Consider the following 25,005-nt stretch of genomic DNA (forward strand, 5'->3'; position numbering starts at 1 on the left):
TCCTATAACAAATAACACTTATAAGTTGACTCTTATTATATACGTTTTTAATTAATTAATTAATTAAGTAGATGCAAAATTGCAAATTGTTATACGTAATTCACAGTACATTTACGCATATACATATAGATGTGTTTCAAGTAAATCATTTTACGTTCAGACTTATGGTGAATTAAATATTTCTAAGTATTATTGCTAAATACGAGAGTGGTTCAAGTCAAATCGGGACTTTTTTATTCTTATGTTCATGAGAATGAAAGTCCCGGTTTGACTTGAACCACCTATGTATTAATATTGCACAATATTAAATTATATGTATGTTTATAAATACGAAAATTTTTGTTGTTTATTCATTAGTTAAATTAAACGATTTTTCAATATATCAATCTGATATAGTCTGATGTTCACCGGTAAAAAATCGAACTACTCGTCGGTTTATTGCAATGAAATTTATAGTAATCAGCCGATAAGTCACATTTACGTCAAAATAATTAACGATTGCTAACATAACGCTACTCTGCGACGTTCCGTAGTGGTAGTTAAAATTTTGTTACTGCTGATATTGTTGAAGAATAATCGATGGTCGCAGCTTTCGCCGTTTGTGAGCTCAAGATGCAAATGTAATTTACTTATCTTCGAACAAGACACGGAATTACTTGAAGCTCCCATGGGATCGTTAGAACTTGAGGTGTTGATGTACTGCGATGAGGAAGAATATCACAAGGATCGATACGCTCGGCATAGTAAATGAGCCAGAATTCCACTTGCCGTACGACGACCTAGAAGCAACAACATTGAAGAAATCGATAATTGTACTCTCAATTGAATTGCGCAACATTAAGCAAAGTGCACGACGTTATTACCGGCATTTCCGATAATCGAAAAATTCATAGAGCAACGCAATTTTACGCCGCGAACTTTTGTGTGTGTGCAATCGCCGCGTATCTAATTACGTGCAAAATGCAATAATGCACGGTGAGATCCGATATCTGTAGCTACTTTTAAATGAAATACGTACTACATTTCAACACATTGCATAAATCTGAATTGCAAATTGTATATGAATCGTATTGCGATTGTGTTACGGTAGTGGCAAGCAGAATAAATATTGCAAACATTCTTGAAAGCATTAATATTTATTGGTATTACTCAAACAACAAATATATTGGCAACGACACAAAAAAGTAAGCATAAAATGTGTTAAAAACATCGGTGCAATTGAGACTCTAGGCTAAGACTTTAAATATCGTGTTAAATATCGTGATGCTTAAAAATTCAGTTTATTAAAAAATTATTTTAAAAAATTTATATTTCGTTTCTAATAATTATATATTTTTATTGTAAATCTTTTACCGTATTCTGAGAGAGAGAAAATATATTAGTAACTTTTGCGATTAATATAAGTTGCGACATTTATGATATTTATTATACGATTGTTCAGATATTACTTTTGAATAATCGTTATGGAAAACGATGATATTAACTTTCTAGACTTTATTAGCATTTTACAGAGGAAGCTCATAAATTATCAAAGTATTATCACGGCGCCACTTTATTAGCGTGGAAACATAGTCCAAGAAAAATGCAGATTAATCGGCTTCTCTCTTAACTATACAAAAGTATATAATGCGCATATCATTTAGATCTAAACGTGTGTGATCGTGAAATAATTTATAGAGGCTTTTTATAGAGAATTCTCATATTGCGCTTAATAGCATAGTATATATTTTTAAAAATATATTATTGATATTTTCCTTATCAAAAAAGCGATTGGATAGAACAAAAGGGGATATATTAGGGAAATAACACAGAGGAACGAAACATTTGTTAAAGTATCATCAACAATTTACGTACAGAAGATAGATACGCTATGAATGAACAGACAGAGAAAAAGTTACAACACATTTACATAGCGCACGTGTCATCGTTCCTACTAATTCTACATCTATTTCTCAGTTTATTACAAACGACAAAATTCTTTTACAAATCATATAAAATACAACAAGTCATTTCATAAAGGAAGAATCACATCGAAAGTAACGTTTAAACAATATTGAGTCAATTTTATATAAACAATATTGAATCAATTTTATATAAATTCTTAATCAAATCTACGGGTGGTTATTGATCCTTTTTTGTTTCTCCTCCGTTGACCGTTGACATTTTCTTTCGAAGTACCTCAGATTTTTCTGTAATGTGCAGAACACAGTAAGGTGCGACTGTTTAACTTTATTTTTCTCGTGAAAAGATATTAGGATTATTGTGTGTAATTGTGTACAAATAATGTTAATATCATAATTATAATAATATAATTATAGAAATATTACTTTCATAAAATGTTATAAAATATATACTACAAACGTCATATCTAGATATCTAATATACCCATATCTACAGATCGAGATTGAGATTATATTGGAATTTAATCAATCAAAAGAAAGAAAACCAATATTAAATAAATAAACTTTGCTTTGGTAGGTCAAACGCCAATCTAATGTCAATCTCAATTTCTAGTTAGATATTAGAAGAGTTTTTACTACACTAAATATATATATATACATATATTTTTCACTATTATCCATAGTAATATTTTTATTTAACATTTACTTACACAACAAAGTTGGAACATGTAAGAATTTAGCGACAAATAAGCAGTAAGCAAATAAAACGTCTTAATATGTTTATAATTAAAACATTTTAATATGTTTTTATCGGAAATTTGAAAATTATTGTATCATAAATGACAGATGCTACATGAGAATTAAAGATTGTAAGCTTTATATTATATGAAGAAAATACGTCAATATAAAAAATTATAAAATGAAATTTAATAGCACAAAGCACAAAAAAAATAATAGAAACGTATCCGTGAAACGATAACCTACTCGATGCCAATGATACCGCAGGCCCAACGATCGCCAGAATTTCCGGTTGTCAAAGAAAGAGAATGATTGCCCTTGCCAAGATCATCCTCGTCGGAATGTACAACTATGGACCGTCCCACGATGCTATTCGATCCTCTCAGCGAGATGATATTGTCAGTGATATTTATTATCGCTTCTCCCTCAGAATTGGCCATGATATTTCCTAGATCGCCGACATGTCTGACAGTGTCTTCCGGGGCGCCGTGAGTGTTCTAACAAGTTAATAGCACGAAGTAGTTAAAAAAGTAGTATTACTGAAAAACTATCATAAAGCAGAGAAGCTAAAAAACAGAGAACTTTATTATAAAATAAGAACGACGAGAGATAGAAATTTATTAAAAGTGAAAATTTTTCAAAAGGTTATACAATATAAAATAAGAAGAAAAAAGAAGTCTTGACCTTAAGTATAAAACATCTCCATAAATTGATATAAACATTCTATATCTAACGAAAAATAAATTAAAAAATAATTTTATTGAAAAATAATATTTATTATTATAACAATCTTAATATTTTGTTAGTCCTCCTTTCATTACTGCATTTCCTAAGAAAATTCAATAAATTGAAAGTGCTTTATGCTTGTGGTCAAAACTGTAGTAACTAATTAATTCTAAATTAATTATTATGCATCGCAATTAACAAAAAAATTATATAAGGTAGGCTGCTGTAGAGGAGCTCACGTTCTCGGGGTTGAAGTGTGCTCCCGTGGATTTGCAACCCTCACTCAAATTTCCCTTTTCGTGCACATGGAAACCGTGTGGCCCTTCTGTGAGTCCGGAGATCTTACCAGTGATAGTAACAGGTCCATTCAAGGGAGTTTGAACAATCTTCAAGTTACCCGTGACATTTCTCGAGGAAAATGATGTTAGATGGACGACCGCCACCAATTCCTAATTGAATCGATTTGATACTATTAATATATTTACTAACAGTAACAGCTTGTAGTGCTTTCGAAAAATAGCAGTTTTACCCAACGAAAACAAAATTTCTTTTTTTTAAGAAGGAGTTAATTAAATATCATCTTTTAAAGACTTTCAATCTTTGAATTCAATTAACTTTTCCTTAGATCCTTAATTTTTTATATCATAATTTTATTTTTTTTTATTTTTAATATTACCTAAGTATTTTAAGAATTAAAAATTGAGCGAAAATACTATTGGAATAAGAAAACAAAATAGTCAAATGATATTTTTTTCTGATCAAATTAATTATAAATTTCAATATATTCTCAAAATGTTCTTCTTTAAGCTTTACATTAATTAAGGGATTCAAAGATGAAATTTTTGACTTTAAGAGCGCACTTATATATTCTCCGGTTTATTCGTTGCATTATAATCACCATGCACGAATATCACATAATGACTGCTATCCAATTTGTATGAAACTATGTCATATTACCAATTATAATCAACGCTTGTCACGATAATAATTCGTCATACATTATAATGCGTTGGAAAATTGATGATTTATTTATTATTACGGAAATGGATTAATATATGCAATATTCGGATTATTGTACGTACCTCTTCTGCATGTGTAGCAGTAACAGCAATTATAGCTGCCACTAGTAACGCAACCATTCGATTCATCGTACGTAGTTGGGCTTTGAGCTGTAATTAGAATAACAAAAAACTAACGATATATCAAAACTATATAGCATGTAATATATGTATACATGTAATATTTTCTTGCTGCGTGCACATGTTTTATCTGAAATTGTCGCTATTTTTAGAAGAGCAATTACTAGATGCAATTGTTGCAATAATTTGTAAATTTAAAGAAGTAGAAAAATATTTCCTTATTTCTCAACGCGTAAAGTAGCGTAAGAGATATAAAGAAATATACATTTTAAAAAATACGTTACAATATTTCATGTAACTTTTTTACGAGGTGCATATTTTCTTATAACAAAATTTTAATAAAAAATGCAGTATTTTTTGTTATAGCAAACGTATGATTCTAAATTCGTAAAAAAAGAAAGATACTCAAACAATATCAAAAATAATTGTATTTAGGTAATTAAATAATAGATTATGAACTATCCAATAAAGAAATATTAGTAAAATTTTCGATCAAGGTCTATTTGCATGCCTCACGTACACAAGTATAATTTAATCGATCTAAAAGCCGCGCTGATCAGATGAACCGTTTAATATTAACAGTAGCCTTGTACGCGCGAAAAGGACTAATCGATAATCCGCGCTACGCAGTCCTTGAAGTGCGATCGTCGCTTGATTTAGGAAAGCGGGTCTTTTATATAATTTCTACGAAAGGTGATGTACATGGATGAGTACGTTGATTAGTCGAGGTGAAGGTGAAGCCACTTTATATTATTGAGATACGTTGCAAACAGTCAATCATATCAAACTAGCGAGCGATTTATTTTCCCCTATTACACATAGTAAGATATATACATATGTACAATCTATTTTTTAATATTAGTTTAGCTTAGACGACCTTCGCGATATACACGAACTACGTTCTAATGGCATGAGTTTTTTGCCCGCGGTTAATTAACAAGATTATGTAATTTTATTTCCGAACAGCAGCTACGAATCGCATGTTGATGTCGCGCTAAATATAGAGTTATTATAAATATCTAAAATTTTTATACAGATATTAATAATTTTATGTAGTTTTATGTAAAATGTATTAAGAATTTAACGTAATTTGTGTCATTAAATATTATTCAGAATAATTATTAATCAATACAGAATTTATTTTTATGTGACTTGTGCGTAAGCATGCAGCTTACACAAAATTCAAGGTTCACAAAATTATGTAAATTTATGTAAAGCTGTATAAGGTGACATTATCACGTCGACTGATGCAGAATCATCAGATATTCTAGGTTCTTATCTATTATATACTTAATTTCAATATAACTTTCCTTCTTGCTACTACATCATTACCTCGTTGAAAGAGAATATTTATATTATTGTTCTTTATCAATGTCCCTCTTCATTTTACTAATGATCCTACATTGCATTCATGAAATATCTATGTATAAAAGGTATCCTGCAACTACTGCATTACCTTTAAGAACACGTTCTTATGATAATTTTAAGTCGAAAAGCCTAATACGAAAATGTTAAGGCTATAATATTTTTTTAATTAGTAGCGACTAAAATTCTCGAATCACAAAACCAAAAATTGTTTCAGGAACACGTTTTTAAAAGGTAATGCGATAACTGAACATATATATTCTGTATTGAAAAACTATATTGAAAAAAATACTAAATTTTAATATTCATTTCAATAATTTTTAGTAAATATTTATTAAGATAAACGTATATTTATTTGATACAAGAATCACTAATTTAATTTAACTATTTATCTTTTTTATTGAGCAAATATTTATTCACGGTAAAAAAAAATTACTAAGTCTTAATATATATTTCTTTGAATAGTACCGTAAATAAATGTTTACTTAAAGTACTATTCAAAGAAATATATGTTAAGATTTAGAGTAAATTTTTTTCAGTGTATACTATTTTATGGTATATTATTTTATGTATTAATAAGGAAAGTGTTATAAGAAAAAAAATGATAATTTTTCCTTACATCACTTTGTCAGAAAAATATAACTTTCCTTGTTAGTATACATAAAATTCCTGACGTTTCAAATTGTTATCAGTTTACATGTTTCTTCTCACGCAGTCTTTATGAAATACGAGCGCAAGTTTATTCAAGATTTTCTTGTCAATTTCGATATGATTGGCGTCAGTAAGAACACTTTTCTCCTCGCCATTATTTCACTCACATTTTATAAAATATACAAGCACTCCAGGTATTTTACCAATTTTATCATACTTCACCTTTCTCGTTACCTTACCTACGATTTTCTTTGCTTCGATAAGTGTACATTTATTGGAAAGATTCTCGTCAATGTTATTAGCATAAGACGCTAGTACTTCGATTCTTGAGAGTATTTTATAAAATAGAATAGATTTTCTATCAATTTCGAGATGTATTATTTTCTTAGTTGTTATCATTTTAAAACTATCGTTTCGAAACCATCGCAACAATTATTGTGAGAAATTTATTATTTATAGCCATACTATAATTATACACACACTGTGTTTTTATCTTTTATCGTATGACATTGAAAATGGCTCAATAACGATCGAAATGTTTGTCATATTTTATATTGTTGTAACATTTCCATTATTTAGTATAACTTTTTTAAATTAGTGTTTCCTACTTAATTATAACATTAAAATCTAATTTGGTTTAGCTCAAGTCTTGAATTCTATTGTTTGAATTTTAATTCAAATTAATCCTAATTTAAATATTTATTAAATCTTTGTTTCTGTATTATTTTAAATTTTATTTATCTCAACATTTATATTTTATTACGGAAAAATAATTATTTCAATTCGCTAGCGCTCTCTTTATGGAATGTGTGCATGTGAACGTCGCGCGCTGGTTGGAAAATTCACGGTCCAAGGAGCTCAACGCTCAGTCCGGTGCAAGTACGAGTCAATTCAGTAGTACGTGTGATCGTGGAATTTTTCCGTGACCGGATACCCCTAGAGGTGGATAAAAGCATCGTGAACTCAGGAAATGCGGCAGCAAAGAGCTTCCGAGGAAATATCGATTCATGACGAAAGGTGTTCGTTCACAACACCTGCGCGATTTCATCGATCAGCGTTATTCATGCGTTTTAACGTAAACACCGCGCGAATTGATGACGCGTTTTACGGACACCAAGCAGGTCTGGTATATGTATATTGAGTATATGTATACATGCCGGCGATGTATTTCCATTTCTAGCGTGAGACCGGCTTTACACGTCATGTACACTCCGACATGTCCATCGGCCGCTTTCATTATTGTGTTAGATTAATCAGGACTTATAGCGAACGCCTTGTTACATTCTCACATTTCCCAGAATTAAACGTTCTAAGTTGAAAAGTCTTTACAGCGTAATTTCAAAACAGGATTTAAATAATGTACACAATCTGAACAGATGTTTAAGCACATCAAATTTAAAAGATTCAAAAGACTTGAGAATAAAATATTAATCCACGACTTGAAAAAATTCGAAATAAAATTTGCTTTCGAGAATTCGAAAGTAATAGTTCACTTTTATACGTCATAGTTTCTATAATATTTCCTAATTTTATATGAATAGAAACATATTTTATAATTTTCAAATTCTTAATAAAAAAAAGTACTAAAAAGATAATTAAGAAGTTTTAAGCTTTTCAAATTTAAACAATACAGAATATTTGAAAACAAAATATTAATCCACTCGAAAAAATTCGAAACAAATTTTACTTTGAAGAATTTGAAAATTATGGTTCTTATAGGTACATTACAATTTTTATAATATATTATGATTTTATATAATTACATATTTCATAATTTTTGTATTTGATATTAATAGAGAAGTGATAAAGGAATAGAAGTTTACGGAAAAGATTTACAAACAATATATGAGTATATTCTTCTATTTTCTCTTATTTTCTTCCACGATTGATCGCAAAATTTATGTTGATTAAAAATGTTACAACTAATTAAGAGCTTGTGAAAATTTAATTTGAGTTGTTATCTTACTCAATTATTAAACCCCAATAAACCGCGTAATTGACCATATAATTACTGAATTTAACATTAGCGTATCTCTACACCGCGTTATAGATATCGATGTTATGGATTAACATGTTACGCTCGCGGACTATTTCTGTCAGATATGTGCGATGGCTTTGCACTGTAGTTTTGCATTTCCGATAATAACGCACTATATTTAGTATCCTCGATTCGCTACAGTACGTATATGTATAATCATAATTTCCGAAAAATTCTCCACCAATATGGAGATTATTCGAATCGCCCATATTTTATCTATCAAATGTTCCATATCGATTTGCATTATCGACACTGCGATAATAATTACAACTCGAGTTTCGTTTTAACAATTGATCGTTCACGCTAATTCAAGTTTTTGGAATTTCACGTTAAAAACAAAACAAAAAATAAATATCGAATCGAGCTCCAAACGATTTAGCTGCATGCCCTGACATCGAATTTCGGAAACTTGCGAGGTCATATATCACAAGATAAACCCGAGAAAGAGATAAGACGAAGAAACCGATCAAATTTCGAATTGTTACAACCAAAGGCTCTTACGTGGCAATTCGTATCATTCGTTCGCGTAATAAATCGAATTACGCAACGATATGTACATCGCGGACATGGAACTTCGAAGCGTGATAATGCGGCGGCCGACACAGGAGCATGCACACGAAAAGTGAAAGGAACCTACCGGGCGGGCGGGCACTATTTTACCGGGCACTGAATGACCGAATGACTGAATGACTGACTGGCTGACTGCGGATGCTGGGCCCATGTTCCGCTTATATCGGCACGGTACCCCCGTGCGATCCCCCACCCGTAGGGCAGACAAATCAGTCGCGAACGAGCATCTCGTAAATGATCATGCACCGACGACACCGGCGACCGGATGACCGTCGAAGATAACGGAAGATTCTGGACCCTCCGCTAGACCCCGTGCTGGCTTCTTTCACCGGCACGGTATGATTCAGCGCATCAAATGCAGCTGCACAATTGATGTTATAAAACGAAAGGATAATTCCACAGCAACATAATTATCAGCCGCAAATATACAGTAAAAAACATTGTGTACTTGTGTCAGTCTACAAAAAATAGTCTACTCGAATCCTTGTTAAAATTTATGTTGAATTTTTAGTATATCCGAGTGTTAACATAATCTGTCATTTGAATATTTTGTATTAAATGATATTCAACATTTCTTGGTATTAAAAGAATACAATTTATAAATGAGTAAATAATACATAAATAATACACTTTTTAAAACGTAAATTCTAAGATAAATAAATAAAATGTGTTAATTTAACATTTTATAAATTTAAATTTATAGAAACTAATTAATTTAACTGATGATAATCAGTTTAACACAAAATCTTTAAATAACATATAATCATATTAAATTAATACTCGAATATGTTAAATTCGATATAAGTGATTAACAAGAACATAAGTAGACTGTTTTCAACATAAATATACAATGTTTTTTTACCGTGTAAATATAAGATATTGAAACTATCTGGCACATTTGGATCAATGCCTAATAAAGATCAAAATACTTAGCAAAGAAAAATGAATATGTCATAAAATATCGATCATTCTATAAAATATCTTTAAGATGATTATCACGGAAGTCTCATAAATAATTGTAAAATTTTTATTGGAAATTGTAACACAAACATTATGTAAAAAATTAACATAAAAGAATAACACTGGTATAATTTGTAAGCAAATTCTAAAACCACATTTCTTTAGTAAAATTAATTTATAATAATTATAATAATTATAATAATTAATTTATAATAATATGTTAAATTAACACGTTCCAGTAAAATTAACATTTATAATATGTTAAATTAACACATTTTATTCATTTATCTTAAAAATTACGTTTTAAAGAATACATCATATTTAATTATTTATTTTCACATAAATTGTGTTATTTTAACTTTAATATTGATTATTAAACGAAAATATTCATTTAATACAAAATGTTCAAATAATACAATCACATTATGTTAAGTTTACACTCAAATATATTAAAAATTCGACACAAAAATTTTAACAAGGATCGATTTTAACACAAACAAAAAATGTTTTTTTATATTTTTCATTATAAAAAAAAATGAGATAGGAACTTTACGTAGGAACAACTCATTTAATTAATAATCGCGCAAATCCACGTAAATTCGGATGTGTTTATTGACTTGGACGTTAGCAGCTTAGTTTTGATTAGAGCTGACTGTTATTAGGAAGCTAGCAATGCGCCACACGGCACAATATAGGTACCATTTAGATTAATAGGATAATAGTGAAAAGGATGTTAGATATTCATGATCGGAGCTCTTGAATTTGTTCAAGTAACCAACTGCAGTAAGTGTGTCACCAACGAACGCACACGAAACTTGTCGTCGTGAGAGCAAAATTAGCATCATTAGCGACTTGTTAACACTCGCGAAGAAACTTCACCGAACATTAAACCTGCCGTTTTCACACGTAAAATCTGTCTGCTGAGCTCGGCAATAAATGGACGTCTTATTCATTTACACATTCATTAAATATTGTTTATATGAGTCGCTTACAAAGTGTTTGAAATAATTATAGACTTTATTTTAATACTGTTCTTCTGTTTACTTAATATAGGGACATAGTATTTTTTTAATTATACTTTATTTTAATATATATATTTAAACACCACATAACGGGAACACAGTAACTAGAAACGAAAGTAATCGAAAAAAAACTAGAAACTTGCTTTGGTAGTTAAACAGTGAGGATGCTTGCACGGAATACGAGAGATCCAGGTTCGACTCCCGGCCAAGATAATTTTATTGCGAAAAATATTACCTCGCTTAATAATCAAATTATTAAGATTTAAGATGACTATAAGCATCAATATTATTAAAATTGCTTGTCAATTTAATTGTGATTGTGTTTTTACTCCGACTTCAATTTAGGACTGTGTTTCAAGACCGACAAATTTGCCGGCGCACAATTAGCTTGAACTGGAAATGTATAATGTATAAATATATATACATAAGAAATATTATTAGGCACGAAGAATCGCCTTGACCGAAATATTTTTCACTCACATATGTAAAAACTTTTAATTAAAAACTCAGTAAAAAGTTTCTTTTTACTTCGGCCTTAAAAGTTTTTTTACTCGGATATACTTTTTTGGAATATTTGATGACGCTGTATTATTGTTCTAGTATTCAGTTTTTTGCATTCATCCAAAAGATTTCTGTATAAAAATAGCTATAAAAACCAAAATGTAGTACAATGACTAACAATAAATGGCTATGGCCATGGATATACACTTCCGTAATAATAATTATTCGAAAGATATTTTATACCGTTCTCCGATTTTCAGAATTAAGTAAATATTCTATGCCTTTGTTAACATAAATAATACTTTACGAAAATAATTGATGCTTTTTATGTGTACACTTTTTATGTGTAAAAAGTGCAGTGTTTAAAATATTTATGTTTAAAGTAGCTCTACAAAATAAATGTTGGTAAATATTCACAAAAGGTTAGTACGAGCGACGGCTAAAACTTGTTGGAGGTTATTCAGGGTCATGAACTTGACAACATATGTCAAGGTCATTGATTTTTAAAGGTACTGACCTTTTGTGAATATTTTCCTAAACGTTTAATAATAAAAGATATTTCAATATTAAACGCTTGTGTTTTAAATTCAAACACATAGTGTATTGTTTATTGAAAACGTTTGAAACTAAAACATTTTTCTGTTCAAAAAACGAGGACAAAAACAAAACATTTTAATATCTTAGAAATATTTCCTTTAAATATTTCCTTTATGAGTGTTTATTTGTTGTAATTATACATATTCTAAATTTAAATTAGTGAAACAATGTTCATCAGACTATCTTAAATTATTCTTGAATAGATATTATATCGAGATGTTGTCTCAATAATTGAAATTTAGAATACCTATGTACAATTACAATCATATAACAAAATACATAGTGTCAAAAATTCATATATAATAATAAATTTATACATAATTATTTCATATTCATATTATTATATTTATACACAGTAAAAAATTGTGTACTTGTATTGGAAACGGTCCACTTATGTTCTTGTTAAGTTGTAAGTTTTCTTTGTAAGTTTGTGAATCTTTTGATACATTTGAGTGAATCTTTTGATACATTAATTTAACACAATGTAATTATGTTATTTAAAGATTTTATATTAAATTTTTTTTTCAACATTTCTTAGTGGAAAAATAACACAAATTGCTCATAACTCTGTTAAAAATTATCGTACTGCAATTTAAAAAATAGGTTCTTAAAGCTGAAACTTTATTTTGTCGAATATTATAATTGTCATTTTTTTTTAAATACAGTATATATAATTTTGAGCTAAAGATATGACACTTTACTTTCTTTCTAATTCAAAACGCGTACTCACATCCCCCTTGAACAATTTATCATTAATGTTACCTAAATTGAGGTGAACTCAAAGTCGATGCCATAGCATAAACAGAGTAATGTTCATTGTCGCATAATTATCATGTTGAAAATAAACATGTGTCATTCACGGGTTATTATCAGAAATAATTGGATCATCGCAACTCTCTTTTTCTTGTGAAAACCTATTATAACCGATACAACTCCTCGTCCGCACCGTCGCGATTACTCGCGCGATATAATGGCGTTGTGACATAACCAAGCCATTTCAGAAATTGTTCATTTTTTTTCACACTATTATTTTGCAAAACTTATCTTGTTTTTACGTTTGTGTTTTGCACTCCGCCAAACTTTTCAACGTGAAATATCAGGCGAGTTTTATATAAGTAAAATCCTTTGTTTCGTTTTTATAAACATCGTACATTTTTTGCTGTGAAACTTATATCATTTTATTTACAGCTATTATATTTACATCATTGTTTACAGTTTTTAAGATACTTATTAACATCATATTGTTTACATTTTTTAAGGATGCTTATTAGCATCAATATTATTAAATTGTTTGTCAGTTTAATTTATGATATTACTATTCTAGTTCGGCTTATAATTGCGTTTAAAGACTAAAAATGATTTTGGCGCGCAGTTTACAGAGTTAAATATATGTATATATTATAAATTTTAATTTAATTTACTTTATCTTTATTGTACGAACGCACGACGTTCATACTGACAATATTATTTAAGCAATAAGATCCAATTTAGACCGTTGAAGCTTTCATTACTCAGTTATATCACTGTTTTCTCAATAATAAATATTTTTCAACGAAATTAGAATGACAATAATCTTTTCAAAATAGTTATAAACTATTACATTACAAAATTATTACATTAAATTTGCTAAACTTATAAACACTGAAAAAGTACAACAGTTGTTTGTATTTTTGCTATTTTGTAGAAATTTATACCATTGTTTTCATAATGAAAAAACATGAGCTTTAGATTTTTTAATAGAGTGTGTTCATTTTAAAATTGCAAAAGTTTCTTCGAAGCGTATAATTATTATTATTATTGTATTAGAAAAATATTGCATTAAATTTTATAATTATAAATCAATGAACATTTTAAATAAAAAATATAGTAAAGATATCAGGAAAATTTTGACAGCAATCTTTTAACTTTTCATTATCTCGTCTAAATACACTGAAAGAAAAGATTGGCTGAATATGGCATAGCATTTTTAATTGATTGCAGCAGCCTATTTTTGGTTGCGTCAGACTACCGAAATCCTGTACTGACATTGTGGATAGGCTAACGTAACCAAAAATTGGCTGCTGCAACAAAAAATCGACTGTTACAGCCAATTAAAAATGTTATGCCATATTTTACCATCTGATTTGCTGCAGCAGCCAATCTTTTATTTCAGTGTATCCCACGAACTCTTCAAATAGTTTTTAAAAATTATTTATTAATCATTGCTTTGTCAAATTTTTCCAACCATATTTTGAGAAGAATATATTATTATTGAAGTTCGATTGGAGAGAACTATTATGAAGAGCTTCAGAACTATTCCGAAGAGCTTCAGAACTATTCCGAAGAGCTTCAGTTTTATCATTGTATCGACAAAAATCCGAACGATCGAGCGGTGTATTTTTAAGTGAATCGAACGAGATTGATGGACGTTTATAGCGCATCCCAACGAAGTGGGGATAATTGTGCTTCGGATTGAAATCTCTTTTGTGTGCCTGGATTCTCTTTATAAAGGAAACCGGATATTGCATTTGCAGAGCTCTGATTGGCAGTCCGGCTACGCAGTAACGTTTCGCACAATTGGAACTTTGTAATTATTATTTCCGACAGAGTATGTATATGCAAAGAAAATTTAATTAATAGCGCTTCCGCAGCGTGAAAATCGGGAAATGTCGCTCGCTCTGACTAGATTTTATATCAAGCCGAGTTGCAAGAGAATAAAAATATCAATGTTTCATTCATGCACCGTAGATGAATTGCCACTTTAATCGTAAGTTTTAATAAAGCATACATTGAAAAAAAATTTACTGTATTTTAATAAATACTTCTTTAAATATTTGTAAGTAAACATTTGCTTATAGTAAATATTTACTTACAAATCAATAAAAAAATGATAGCTAAATCAAATTAATGCTTCCTATCAAATAAATATTAACATTCAGTAATATTCAATAAATATTTACTTACAAATATTCAAGGAAATATTTATTGAGATATATTATAGTAAATTTTTTTTCAGTGTATAATAATACAAAATAAACACATAATTAAAAAATATCGAAGAATATCCTTCGAATATAAGTTTAAATTTAAAAAAATGCTTTATTTGCTATTTATTTATTGATTTATATTAAACTATTTTTCTTGTTATGAGTCAGTCATAAATCTTTGCATTTAATATTAATTTCTATTATTTAACTTTTTTTATATAATTTTTTAAACTGCTTTTGAAGTAAATTAATAGGACTTTAACAGTGTGAGCGAATTATATAATTGTTATAATATTTTTGTAATACAATAATTATATTTAGGAATGTTTACATCGTATAAATTATGTCGATTTTACATACCTTGTAAGAAACGGGGTTACATTTAAATAATGTTCTTTATTTGCTACTTAATTATTGATTTTTATTAAACTATTCGTATTATTATGATTTATGAATTTTTTTTGTGTAGATATTGAGTATTAGGTAGTATTTATTATTAAATTATTCATTTTTAAACTTGTTCTTCGACTAAATTAACAGCATTTAAATAGTGTGATTAATAAATCGATTTTTATAATATAATATTTTCGTGATACAATAATTACATTTAAGGATTTTTACATAGTGTAAATTACGCCTATAGATTTTACATGTCTCATAAGAAACGTTCGAGGCATTCGCTCCGATACTCACGCAATTATAGGGAACTTATTCTCAGGATATTCTGATTGATGTAATATAATGTCTGTAAAATTGATCAGAAATTGCGCGCGAGTATTCATCGTTGAACGCAATCGTTCAACAATTACAACCAGTTTGATCTCAGAAATAGCGTGGCGCGAGCGCAAGATATTCACTCCGGCCGCCACGCCGTGACGTGATACGTTGGGAAATAAAAAGGTACGGGACTTCGTAAAACGTCGACGTCGACGTCGAATGTTAATGTGGCTGTCGCTCACAGGAACGGCACTAGACATGTTGCAGATCAAAAAATAAGAAGAAAACAGATAAGCCCGCTCGACGCGAAGATTATGATATGATTTTTATTCCGCGGCATGCGGATGATGAATAAAATTCTTCACCGAGGAATTTTTAACATTTTGTTTAACCGTGACAGAATTCCTACAGTTATATTCTAACTTTTTTCTAATCTGTTGGATTACAAAAATACACGCTTAAAATATTTTGAGGAAGAAATCGTAATATGGGATTTTCATATTTTATATAATATTAATATACAAGGTATCCTATTTTAAATAATGTATTAAGATTTCTCGAAAACTATGGTAGATACGGAAAAATGTTTCAAACAAAAATTGTATGGTTCGGAGGGGGATATAAGAAGGTACCATTGATTCGACATTGGATGGCGTCGCCAAGGCCAGATCAAAGTCACGTCGATTTTTTTAAATGGAATCCCCTATTTTTCATTACATTTTCTTACAGCTTACCTCGAGAGCTTTTCAAAACACTATAATAAAATATTTTTTTATTAAGTATTTTTCGAGTTACAGGTACCTAAAGCTCGAAAGTTACAGCCGGAATTAGCATTATGCAAGTTGTCCGACGACTAAAACCTCTTAAATGTTGTTCAAGATCATGTCCTGGATAACATTTGTCAAGATCAAAGTCATTGGAGATTATTCCTCTTATTTTCATTTTTGCCCTAAAAATTTTTACGTAATTTTTACCATTTTTACCATAGTTTTCGAGAAATCTTGATGCATTATTTAAAATGGGACATCCTGTATATAAAATACATTATATAATTACGCCAGTTATTTTTTGCTCGAATATTTCAGATTATTTAAGTTATTAGAATTTTTTAGTCACTTAAAATGCAAGAGTAAAAAATATCAAATATTGCATTTGTATTATTGCAACAAAAAGATCGATTAGGAGGCTGCAAAGCACTGGAAAATATTTCTGGAAAGATTTAAAAAATTCGTTTTAAAAAATATTAAATCAGGTGTATGTATAAATGTTCTATTAAAGCGCACGAAGCCTCTTTATCACTGGAACAATCGTATTATAGTGCAGTGTAACGTGCACGATATACTACTTAACAATGAGTGTTTCACATAATAAATAAGTCATCGAGATAATCGCCGCGTTTCTGCACATGCGCGTGACATGTTTTCCAACGTGAGACTTACCTTGTAAATCCAATATATTCACGACAAATAGAGATAATTGAATAAAATACTGACAATGAGAAGAACGATGTAGTTTGGAAATTGATTTCCAACAAGCATTCAAAAATGTTACGATAAGATTTAATGTAAATATTTTAGTACATTTTAAAATATTATTTTGAAAAACAATTTAAATTATGCGTGAAAAAGTATGAGTTAATAAATTAAATAGAATGTGGATGTATTTATCGATTGTATTGCAAATGTAAAATAAATGAGGCAAAAAAGTGCATACCGTATTTCATTCCGTTCTCCTTGAGCTCATATTCTTATCCTTCGCTTCATAAGCTTAGATATTATTAAAAAAAACCGCAAGTGAACTGTTGTTACTGATATTACAATTTTAAATTAAACTCGAAGACTATATTAATGACGTGCAATTAATACTTAATTCCATTGCAACGTCAAAATCGCATGTCTATAAAAGTACACGTGTTAATAATGTATATCCAATGCAAAAATTGCACCATGTATTAATATATTAACGACTCGTTTTCGTTTTTATAAAGTATTTGATATCTTTACGATATTATAAATATTTTATTATACGATATTATTAATATTTGCAAAAAGTACAAATAAGCAAATCTAATCCAAAGTTAACGTTTAAATTTAATACGTGATGTACAGATACGTATAAAATCTACAATCGTTTTAATTTTTTTTTATGTAAATCATTCGATAATTCAGAGAGAGAGAGAGCATTCTTTTTTTCCTTACCTTGTTAAGACTCTGACTTCCACGTGACTAAGACTGTCTGCTGCAGACAGCTGCGAGCGCGACACTATTTTTCCTCGATATTTCTTCACTATGTGACGCACGTTATCGACGCACACTCGCGTAGATCATGCGTCTCAAAGCGTCGAACATCGACTGCGTCTTGCAACGAAGAAACTTGGAGAATCAAGTACGAAAGAGAGACGCGAATCACGAGGGACTGACGAGAGAAGAGAGCCGCTTCTCTCTCGTCACCGCAGCCGTTATCGCGATTAAGCAACTTTAAGTCGGTTCCTTTTCAGAGATGAGTTCGCATGTACCTGATCGGTCGTCGACCCCTCCTTAGGAATCCCCTCTTAGACTTGCCGGTAGATTCTCTCGATCTTCTCTCCGGACGGCAACTCGTCATTCGTGAGAAATATTCCGTGAAAATCTTCCGATCGCGGTCTACCGACGGCGACAGACTGCCTAGAAAAACGACGCAGAATAAGTAAATATACATATGTTTTTGCACAGGCGATAAACGAAATTTTCGTCCGGTTTTCCCCTATTGTGATAATATTCAATATTGTGATAACATTCCGCATTCTTATCTACTGCTTTTTTTGTGGGAAAAACGGGCGCAAATTTTCACAGAGTTCGAAGGTCAAATAAAAAATTTACGCGCTACAAATAAATCATTTTATTTGTAAATTATCCTTTTCTTTAGTCAAATATATTTGAAAAATTCCATCCTTCTGTTATGAAATTTAAAAGAGGACAGTGTTTAAAGTTTAAATTTTTTAAAATTATTTTCAGAGTTTAGAAATTAAATATACACAAGAATAAAACACCTCTACAAATTAATGTACCTAAATGTTTTAATAATATTTATTTTTATAATAATTTTAATATTTTGATAGGCTTTTTGCTTTTATTACTGCTTTTCTTAAGAAATTGTAATAAACTGTGATACTTTATCCTTATAGTTAAGACTGCATAAATGTGTTACAAATGATACACAGTACCCGAAATATAAAGTATTTAAACGCACTAGTCAATTATGATGAATGTTTAATTAACAAGTTAAACGGCACAAACGGAAAAATGTAACAACGCGTTGACGGTGGCACCGGTTAGAAGAAACTGAAACCTACGGAAAGCAATTATGACATTCGCCTTCCTTGGTCGACCACGGAGACCATTCGTACATACCTACGTGTACACCTTGTCTTATCTCCCCTCTTCTAAAACATCACTCATTATGGCGCCAAGGTTTCACAGACCTTGTGCAATAGTTTATAGACTACACTCCGATCGAATCATGTCTATAATGTTTCACCCAGATTTTCCCATTCTGAGGAAAACGAGGTAATTTCACTCCAATCGCACTTCATAAACTACTTAAATAAACTTCATAAACTGAAAACGATATTATTCAGAAAATAAGACAATTAATTCTTTCTCTGCCATTTTTTTTCTAAAAAAAGAATTCCATTCACACATTAAATACTATGAAGATTGATTGATTAAAATAACTTATTTCTCTTTCAAAAATTTCGAGTTTGTATTAAATACAATTTATAAAAATAAAACTTGAAATTTTTCTGAGTAAATAGAAACTCGACGTGAATTAGCGAGAGAGTTAAATTTGACTGACACATCGACAATTTGATTCAAACGACGATGATAATTAAACATCGCCAGTAACGAACGGGATGATTGGCAAGGTCCTCTTGCGTAATAATCTTCGTCAATCAACGTGAAACACAAACCGTTGCTCCGATACCGCGATTACTTTCATAAAGTGACAGTGGCGTAGACATCGGTGTCATGAAGATATGACACCTTCACGGTTTGCCTCCTTGTCCCTGCGGAATTTTTTCTGCTATAAGATAAAAATTATCTTGGTCGGTTCGAGGTACGACTCTCCAACGTTGTTATCAATCTTCAAAACACATATCGCGGAATATCTTCGAAGATAAACTTCGGCAATGACGCTACGTTGCAAAGATGAGTATCTCATCGTAGAAAGTCTTTACCATCTCCTAATGAAAATAAAGTTTATGTATTATTATCGTTGAGCTCAACGTTGTAGAAAAAAGTAAGCATTTGTGCCAATCGTGACGCAATTATGAGTAATTGTGTTAATTTCTAACATTATAAAGAGAAACTTGCGTAAATAGTATGTTAGGAATCTATATAGGATCTATATCTTGAGATTTATCGACAAACATCAACTTAATGATGGCTTGCAATTTTTATTAATTTTTAATTATTCGATTTTTAACTATTTATTACCAAATTTTACTTTACCAAATTCATTTGTTTATATTATTTCAAATACAGTTAATAATAATGATAAATAGCATTTTAGAATTTATATAGAAACCATATCTTGAGATTTATCAGTGAAAATATCAACTTAATGAAAGCTTAATGCATTATTTTATTAATTTTTAATTGTTCAATTCTTAACTGTTTGTTACCAAATTTTATTTAAATATTAATGATCGCTTTACGGAGATCAATTACAATTATCTTCGCGCTGTCATATACCTATTAACAAAAAAATACTGCATTTTAATAAATATTATATTATATTTGTTTGAATAGATGTAAGTAAATATTTACTAAGTACTTACTATTTTAACAAATACATAAATAGATTTAGCAAATTTTTTTTCAGTGTACATCGAAAATCTTCGGATAAATGCAATTTTCTATTTTATGAACGTCAAATGTAAAACAAATTTTATTAGTATTAACTTTGGGGGGTTAAATATAATAATATTTAACATCGCCTTCCTTCACGAATTAATAATTAAGATCGAGATGGTTCCTTTTGCCTACAAATCGAGATTGCCCACAGTATTATTTGCTTATATCATTTTTGCCGACAGTTCATTTATGCATAAAAATTATTGCCTACAGCTCGATTGTCTACATGCATTTTTACGCACAAGTAAAAATTTCAGGAACGAAGTCACATTTGCCTACATGTATTATTGCTTAAGCTCGATTATCTACAAGCACTTTTGCGCATAAATATAAAATTAAGGTTAAGTTAAGTAAGAAAATAATTTGTATTTTTAAAGCAAAGACTTTGTGTTTTAAAGCAGAATTTGTGTTTTTAAAGCAGAGAATAGTACATGTAGGCAATCGGGCTGTAGGCAATAATACATGTAGGCAAACATAACTTCGTTTTTGAAATTTTTACTTGTGAGTAAAAGTGCATGTATAAGGCAATCGAGCTGTAGACAATAATTTTTGCGCAAACGAACTGTCGGCAAAAGTAATGTAGGCAACGGTGTTGCAGGTAGGCAAACGGGATCCTCCCATTAAGGTCTCTCAGATTTATTTGCAGTCCAAATCTTCCCAGGTGATACATTTGAAGCTATATTTGCTATTTATACTGTTTGTAATCCTCATGTTTCTTATGTGTATTATTTATAATCCTCGTGTCTTACGTGTATTATTTATAATCCTCGTGTCCTATTTGTACTATTTGTATCTCTCAAGGGCTACCTTGAGGATGTTTAAGTACTATATCTATCCGGCCGTGCTTGACCTACACTCAGATGTACGGGGTTATAGCAAAACCTCCGCCTTATGTCTCTCTCCTCCTCCTCCTCCTCCTCCTCTTTCATTGTTTTTCACAGAAACGAGAAAATTTTATTGTCGCACATAATCGTAAATTATTTTAACATTAAAAATCCGCGACGCAGCACATCGTCCAGTGCACCGTGCTATGTCGTTTCCTGGGAACGCGATATCGGATTATGGCATCTTCGGTATTGAAGAACACTCTTCGCGGATCGTTAGCACGCCGCACGCACCGTGAATACCACGATTCCGCGATACGGCAACATTCGGTTTGTGCATGCAAATGAGGATGATTGCAACTATGTAAGTAAACCTCGCATACCACACTTAGAATACTCGGTAGAGATGTGCAACGTGAAATTCGATTTGTATGAGTAATAACCTTTTGGTAAAAGTTTAATAAAACACCGATATCGATATAGCAATATAACGGGAAAAATTCGATTAATATTCATAGCGATGTCGAATTCCCATGAGATTCATTTAGCTTTTTAATATTAAAATCAAATACCGTTAACTAATAATACTAACGTATTTTTGCTGGTAGTATAAATTATATTTTCATCGATAATGTGTAATAGCCAGTAAATATATATTTTTTCCAAGAAAGTCAGACCAACTGCAAGATGTAATATATAGATAGTTCTAAATAATTTTTTTGTTAAATACGGTATTTTTTGAGAACGTAATGTGAAAATATAACAAAGCCACACGATGGTTACTTTGGGTTAAAATGACCTGAACTGTTTCTGAAGTGTTACCAAATCAATAGTATTAGTTCCATTGACTTCAAAAAATTGCATTATACAATTTCATCCTTTAAGAAAATGGAACAGTGGCGTTGTAGTGAAAAATATAATTTTGACATCAAAAAAAAAAAAAAAGATCGTAAACGTGTCAACTTCAGAAAAATAAGTATTTTTACTTAAAAAAACCTTAACTTTTTAAATTTATAATATTTTCAAACGCAGTTTTAGCTTAATATTCTTGAGATGATGTACTTAAAAAAAATAGTATGGTTACACGTGTTTTAAAAAAGTTTATTTATTTTGAAGGTAGATGGTGGTCGTCTTTTAAGTGTAGAAAAGATTAGAAAAGATTAATTTGGGTAAAAGACTTTTTTTATTATTGATTTTAGTTATTATTAATGTAAAAATTGTTATTATTATTATTATTATTAATACTGAAGACAAATATAAATGAAAAACGTAAAATACAAAAAATACATAGAAAACTCTTCGCTACAGCAATCTCAGTACACAAATAGAGTCTGCTCTCTAAATCTGAATCAGTGGATAATCACTGATTCAGTGCCAAATATGCCATTGTTAATTAGTGAATGAAATGTGGTATCCCTAACCTATAGCGAACCTTGCTTCAATGTATAAGTGTAGCGCATTCAACGTACATGGTATTGTAAGATTGGAATTACAATATGCTGGAGCATGCAAATATCGGTATTTTAACTATATAAGCTCAAACTTCTTTTCTTTTATAATTGAATTTCACTGATTATTCAGTGAAAAATTTCACTGATTATTCAGTGCCAAATGTGCTAATATGATATGCTGATAATTCGCAGTAAGTATCAAGTATATGCCACTTCAGTAAATTATCCATTAGTTCAGATTTAGAGAGAGTGTTTATCACACATGGGTCATAAGCACGATGGACATTCTTTCCTCAGCGTTTTTTTACCCTTACTTAAAGGACACAATTTACATCTTGCTTATTTTTGCAATTTTATGCAAAAATATAAATCATAAATTTTTTAACGAAAACGACGCGTTGATAATACTTGCTGATACTTTGACTCGAGAAAAAACGCTTTTTGCGCGAATGGCTGTTAGACGATATTAACAGTCTGATTAAAAAGTTAAGCATCTCTATCGATAGTTGAAGCTTCAAACCTTCAGTCAATGGCAGGTGCGCATCCTTCCAATGCCAAGAAGGTTCTAAAATCTAGCATGAAAGATGCTTGGGTCATTTTGGGCCACGAAGGGCCTTTAAAATGCTAATACTTTTTTTTATAAGATCTTAAACATTAGAGAATTAATTTATAAAAAACGATGATTTTGTGATTCGAAATCCTATAATAAGAGTCACACCATACGGTAGCCAGTTTTGATTGGCTTGCTAAGTTTTGTCAATTTCCGCTTATATTTGAATCACACTAATTTTAAAGGTGCCATAAATATTGTATTTCAGCAACATAAATATGAAATGAGCCTTAGATGAAGAATTGTTTTAAACAGTGCTGCACATTCAACCATTTTCTAAATTTTTACGTATATTTTTTATAACAAATATCTAGTCGATGTAGTCGTAAACATACGTGAGCAGCGTAAGCGTTTCAGAAGAGGTTAGATTAGGTTAAAGAAAAGGAGATACTGCAAATACATACCCTTCTCTCTCGTAGGATTTTGACAAAAATACGTACCTTATGATGTGATTCTTATTATAAGTAACTCTTATTATAAGTAACTTATATGTAAATAAAAAAATTAAATTTACTTAATAATCTGTGTATTACATTGTTATTTAAAGTAAGTCTCATTTTAAGAAAAATTAGGACATTCTGATCTCAAAAATAATTTTTTCAAAATTAATGTGTTTGTTTTAATTTATATAAGTTAATTCTATTTTAACTTTTATTAAGTTAATTTTTGTTCCTTCAACTATTAACTTAATTTTATTAATTTTATAAGCCATTAACTTTAACTTTATTAATTTGGTTTTAATTCGCGTAAAGATACATATCGTCAGCTACGATTTCGCTGCGCGTGCTCTTAGTGCAAGACTCGTGTCTCCTGATAGTACAAATTATAGTATAATAATAAAATTATACTATAAAATATAGTTACATATTAGGTGGTGAACTTAATTCCTGCCGTTTTTTCGTCTCCAAAATTGATTTGTTTCGAAAGGAAGATAAATGAATAAGATATTTATTTATTTTAATCAAAGTAATTTCCTCCATTTTCTATTACTTTTTCCCATCTCTCCGGCAACAGGGCAATCCCACGACGGAAGAACGCGGTATCTTTCGAGGCGATCCATTCATCCACCCATTTTTGGACTTCTTCGTAACTGGAGAAGTGTGTGTCCGTAAGGACGTGTTGCATTGATCGGAAAAGATGGTAATCCGATGGTGCCAAGTCTGGAGAGTACGCTGGATGCGGGAGGACTTCCCATTCAAGCTCTAGAAGTGTCTGCTTCACACTTTTCGCAACATGCGATTGAGCGTTATCATACAACAAAATGACTTTGCATCGATTGTTGGTTGGTCTTTTTTGCATCAACTCGTTACTCAATCGGCATAATTGCCGTTGAT

At 30.2% G+C, this 25,005-nt stretch overlaps 1 protein-coding gene across 4 annotated transcripts; it reads right to left on the minus strand.

Moving 5' to 3' along the window:
* Nucleotides 1–332: 332 nt before the first annotated feature.
* Nucleotides 333–19,206, minus strand: LOC108724536 (superoxide dismutase [Cu-Zn], chloroplastic). 4 transcript variants are annotated; one of them, XM_018450962.1, is made up of 6 exons: nucleotides 19,120–19,206; nucleotides 18,407–18,554; nucleotides 4,448–4,534; nucleotides 3,605–3,814; nucleotides 2,886–3,136; nucleotides 335–779 (listed from the first exon to the last, which is right to left on the minus strand). In XM_018450962.1, exons 3-6 carry the CDS (start codon nucleotides 4,511–4,513, stop codon nucleotides 677–679), a joined length of 630 nt encoding a protein of 209 aa, XP_018306464.1. In that variant the 5' UTR covers nucleotides 4,514–4,534; nucleotides 18,407–18,554; nucleotides 19,120–19,206; the 3' UTR covers nucleotides 335–676. The 4 variants fall into 4 exon arrangements, with proteins under 4 accessions (XP_018306462.1, XP_018306464.1, XP_018306465.1 ...); XM_018450960.1 differs by lacking the exons at nucleotides 18,407–18,554; nucleotides 19,120–19,206 and adding an exon at nucleotides 9,196–9,294 and having other exon boundaries at nucleotides 333–779; XM_018450963.1 differs by lacking the exons at nucleotides 18,407–18,554; nucleotides 19,120–19,206 and adding an exon at nucleotides 18,090–18,287.
* Between the last annotated feature and the right edge of the window lie 5,799 nt (nucleotides 19,207–25,005).

Source organism: Mycetomoellerius zeteki, unplaced genomic scaffold, assembly GCF_001594055.1.
Source record: "Mycetomoellerius zeteki isolate Tzet28-1 unplaced genomic scaffold, Tzet1.0 scaffold308, whole genome shotgun sequence".
Lineage (NCBI taxonomy): Eukaryota > Metazoa > Arthropoda > Insecta > Hymenoptera > Formicidae > Mycetomoellerius > Mycetomoellerius zeteki.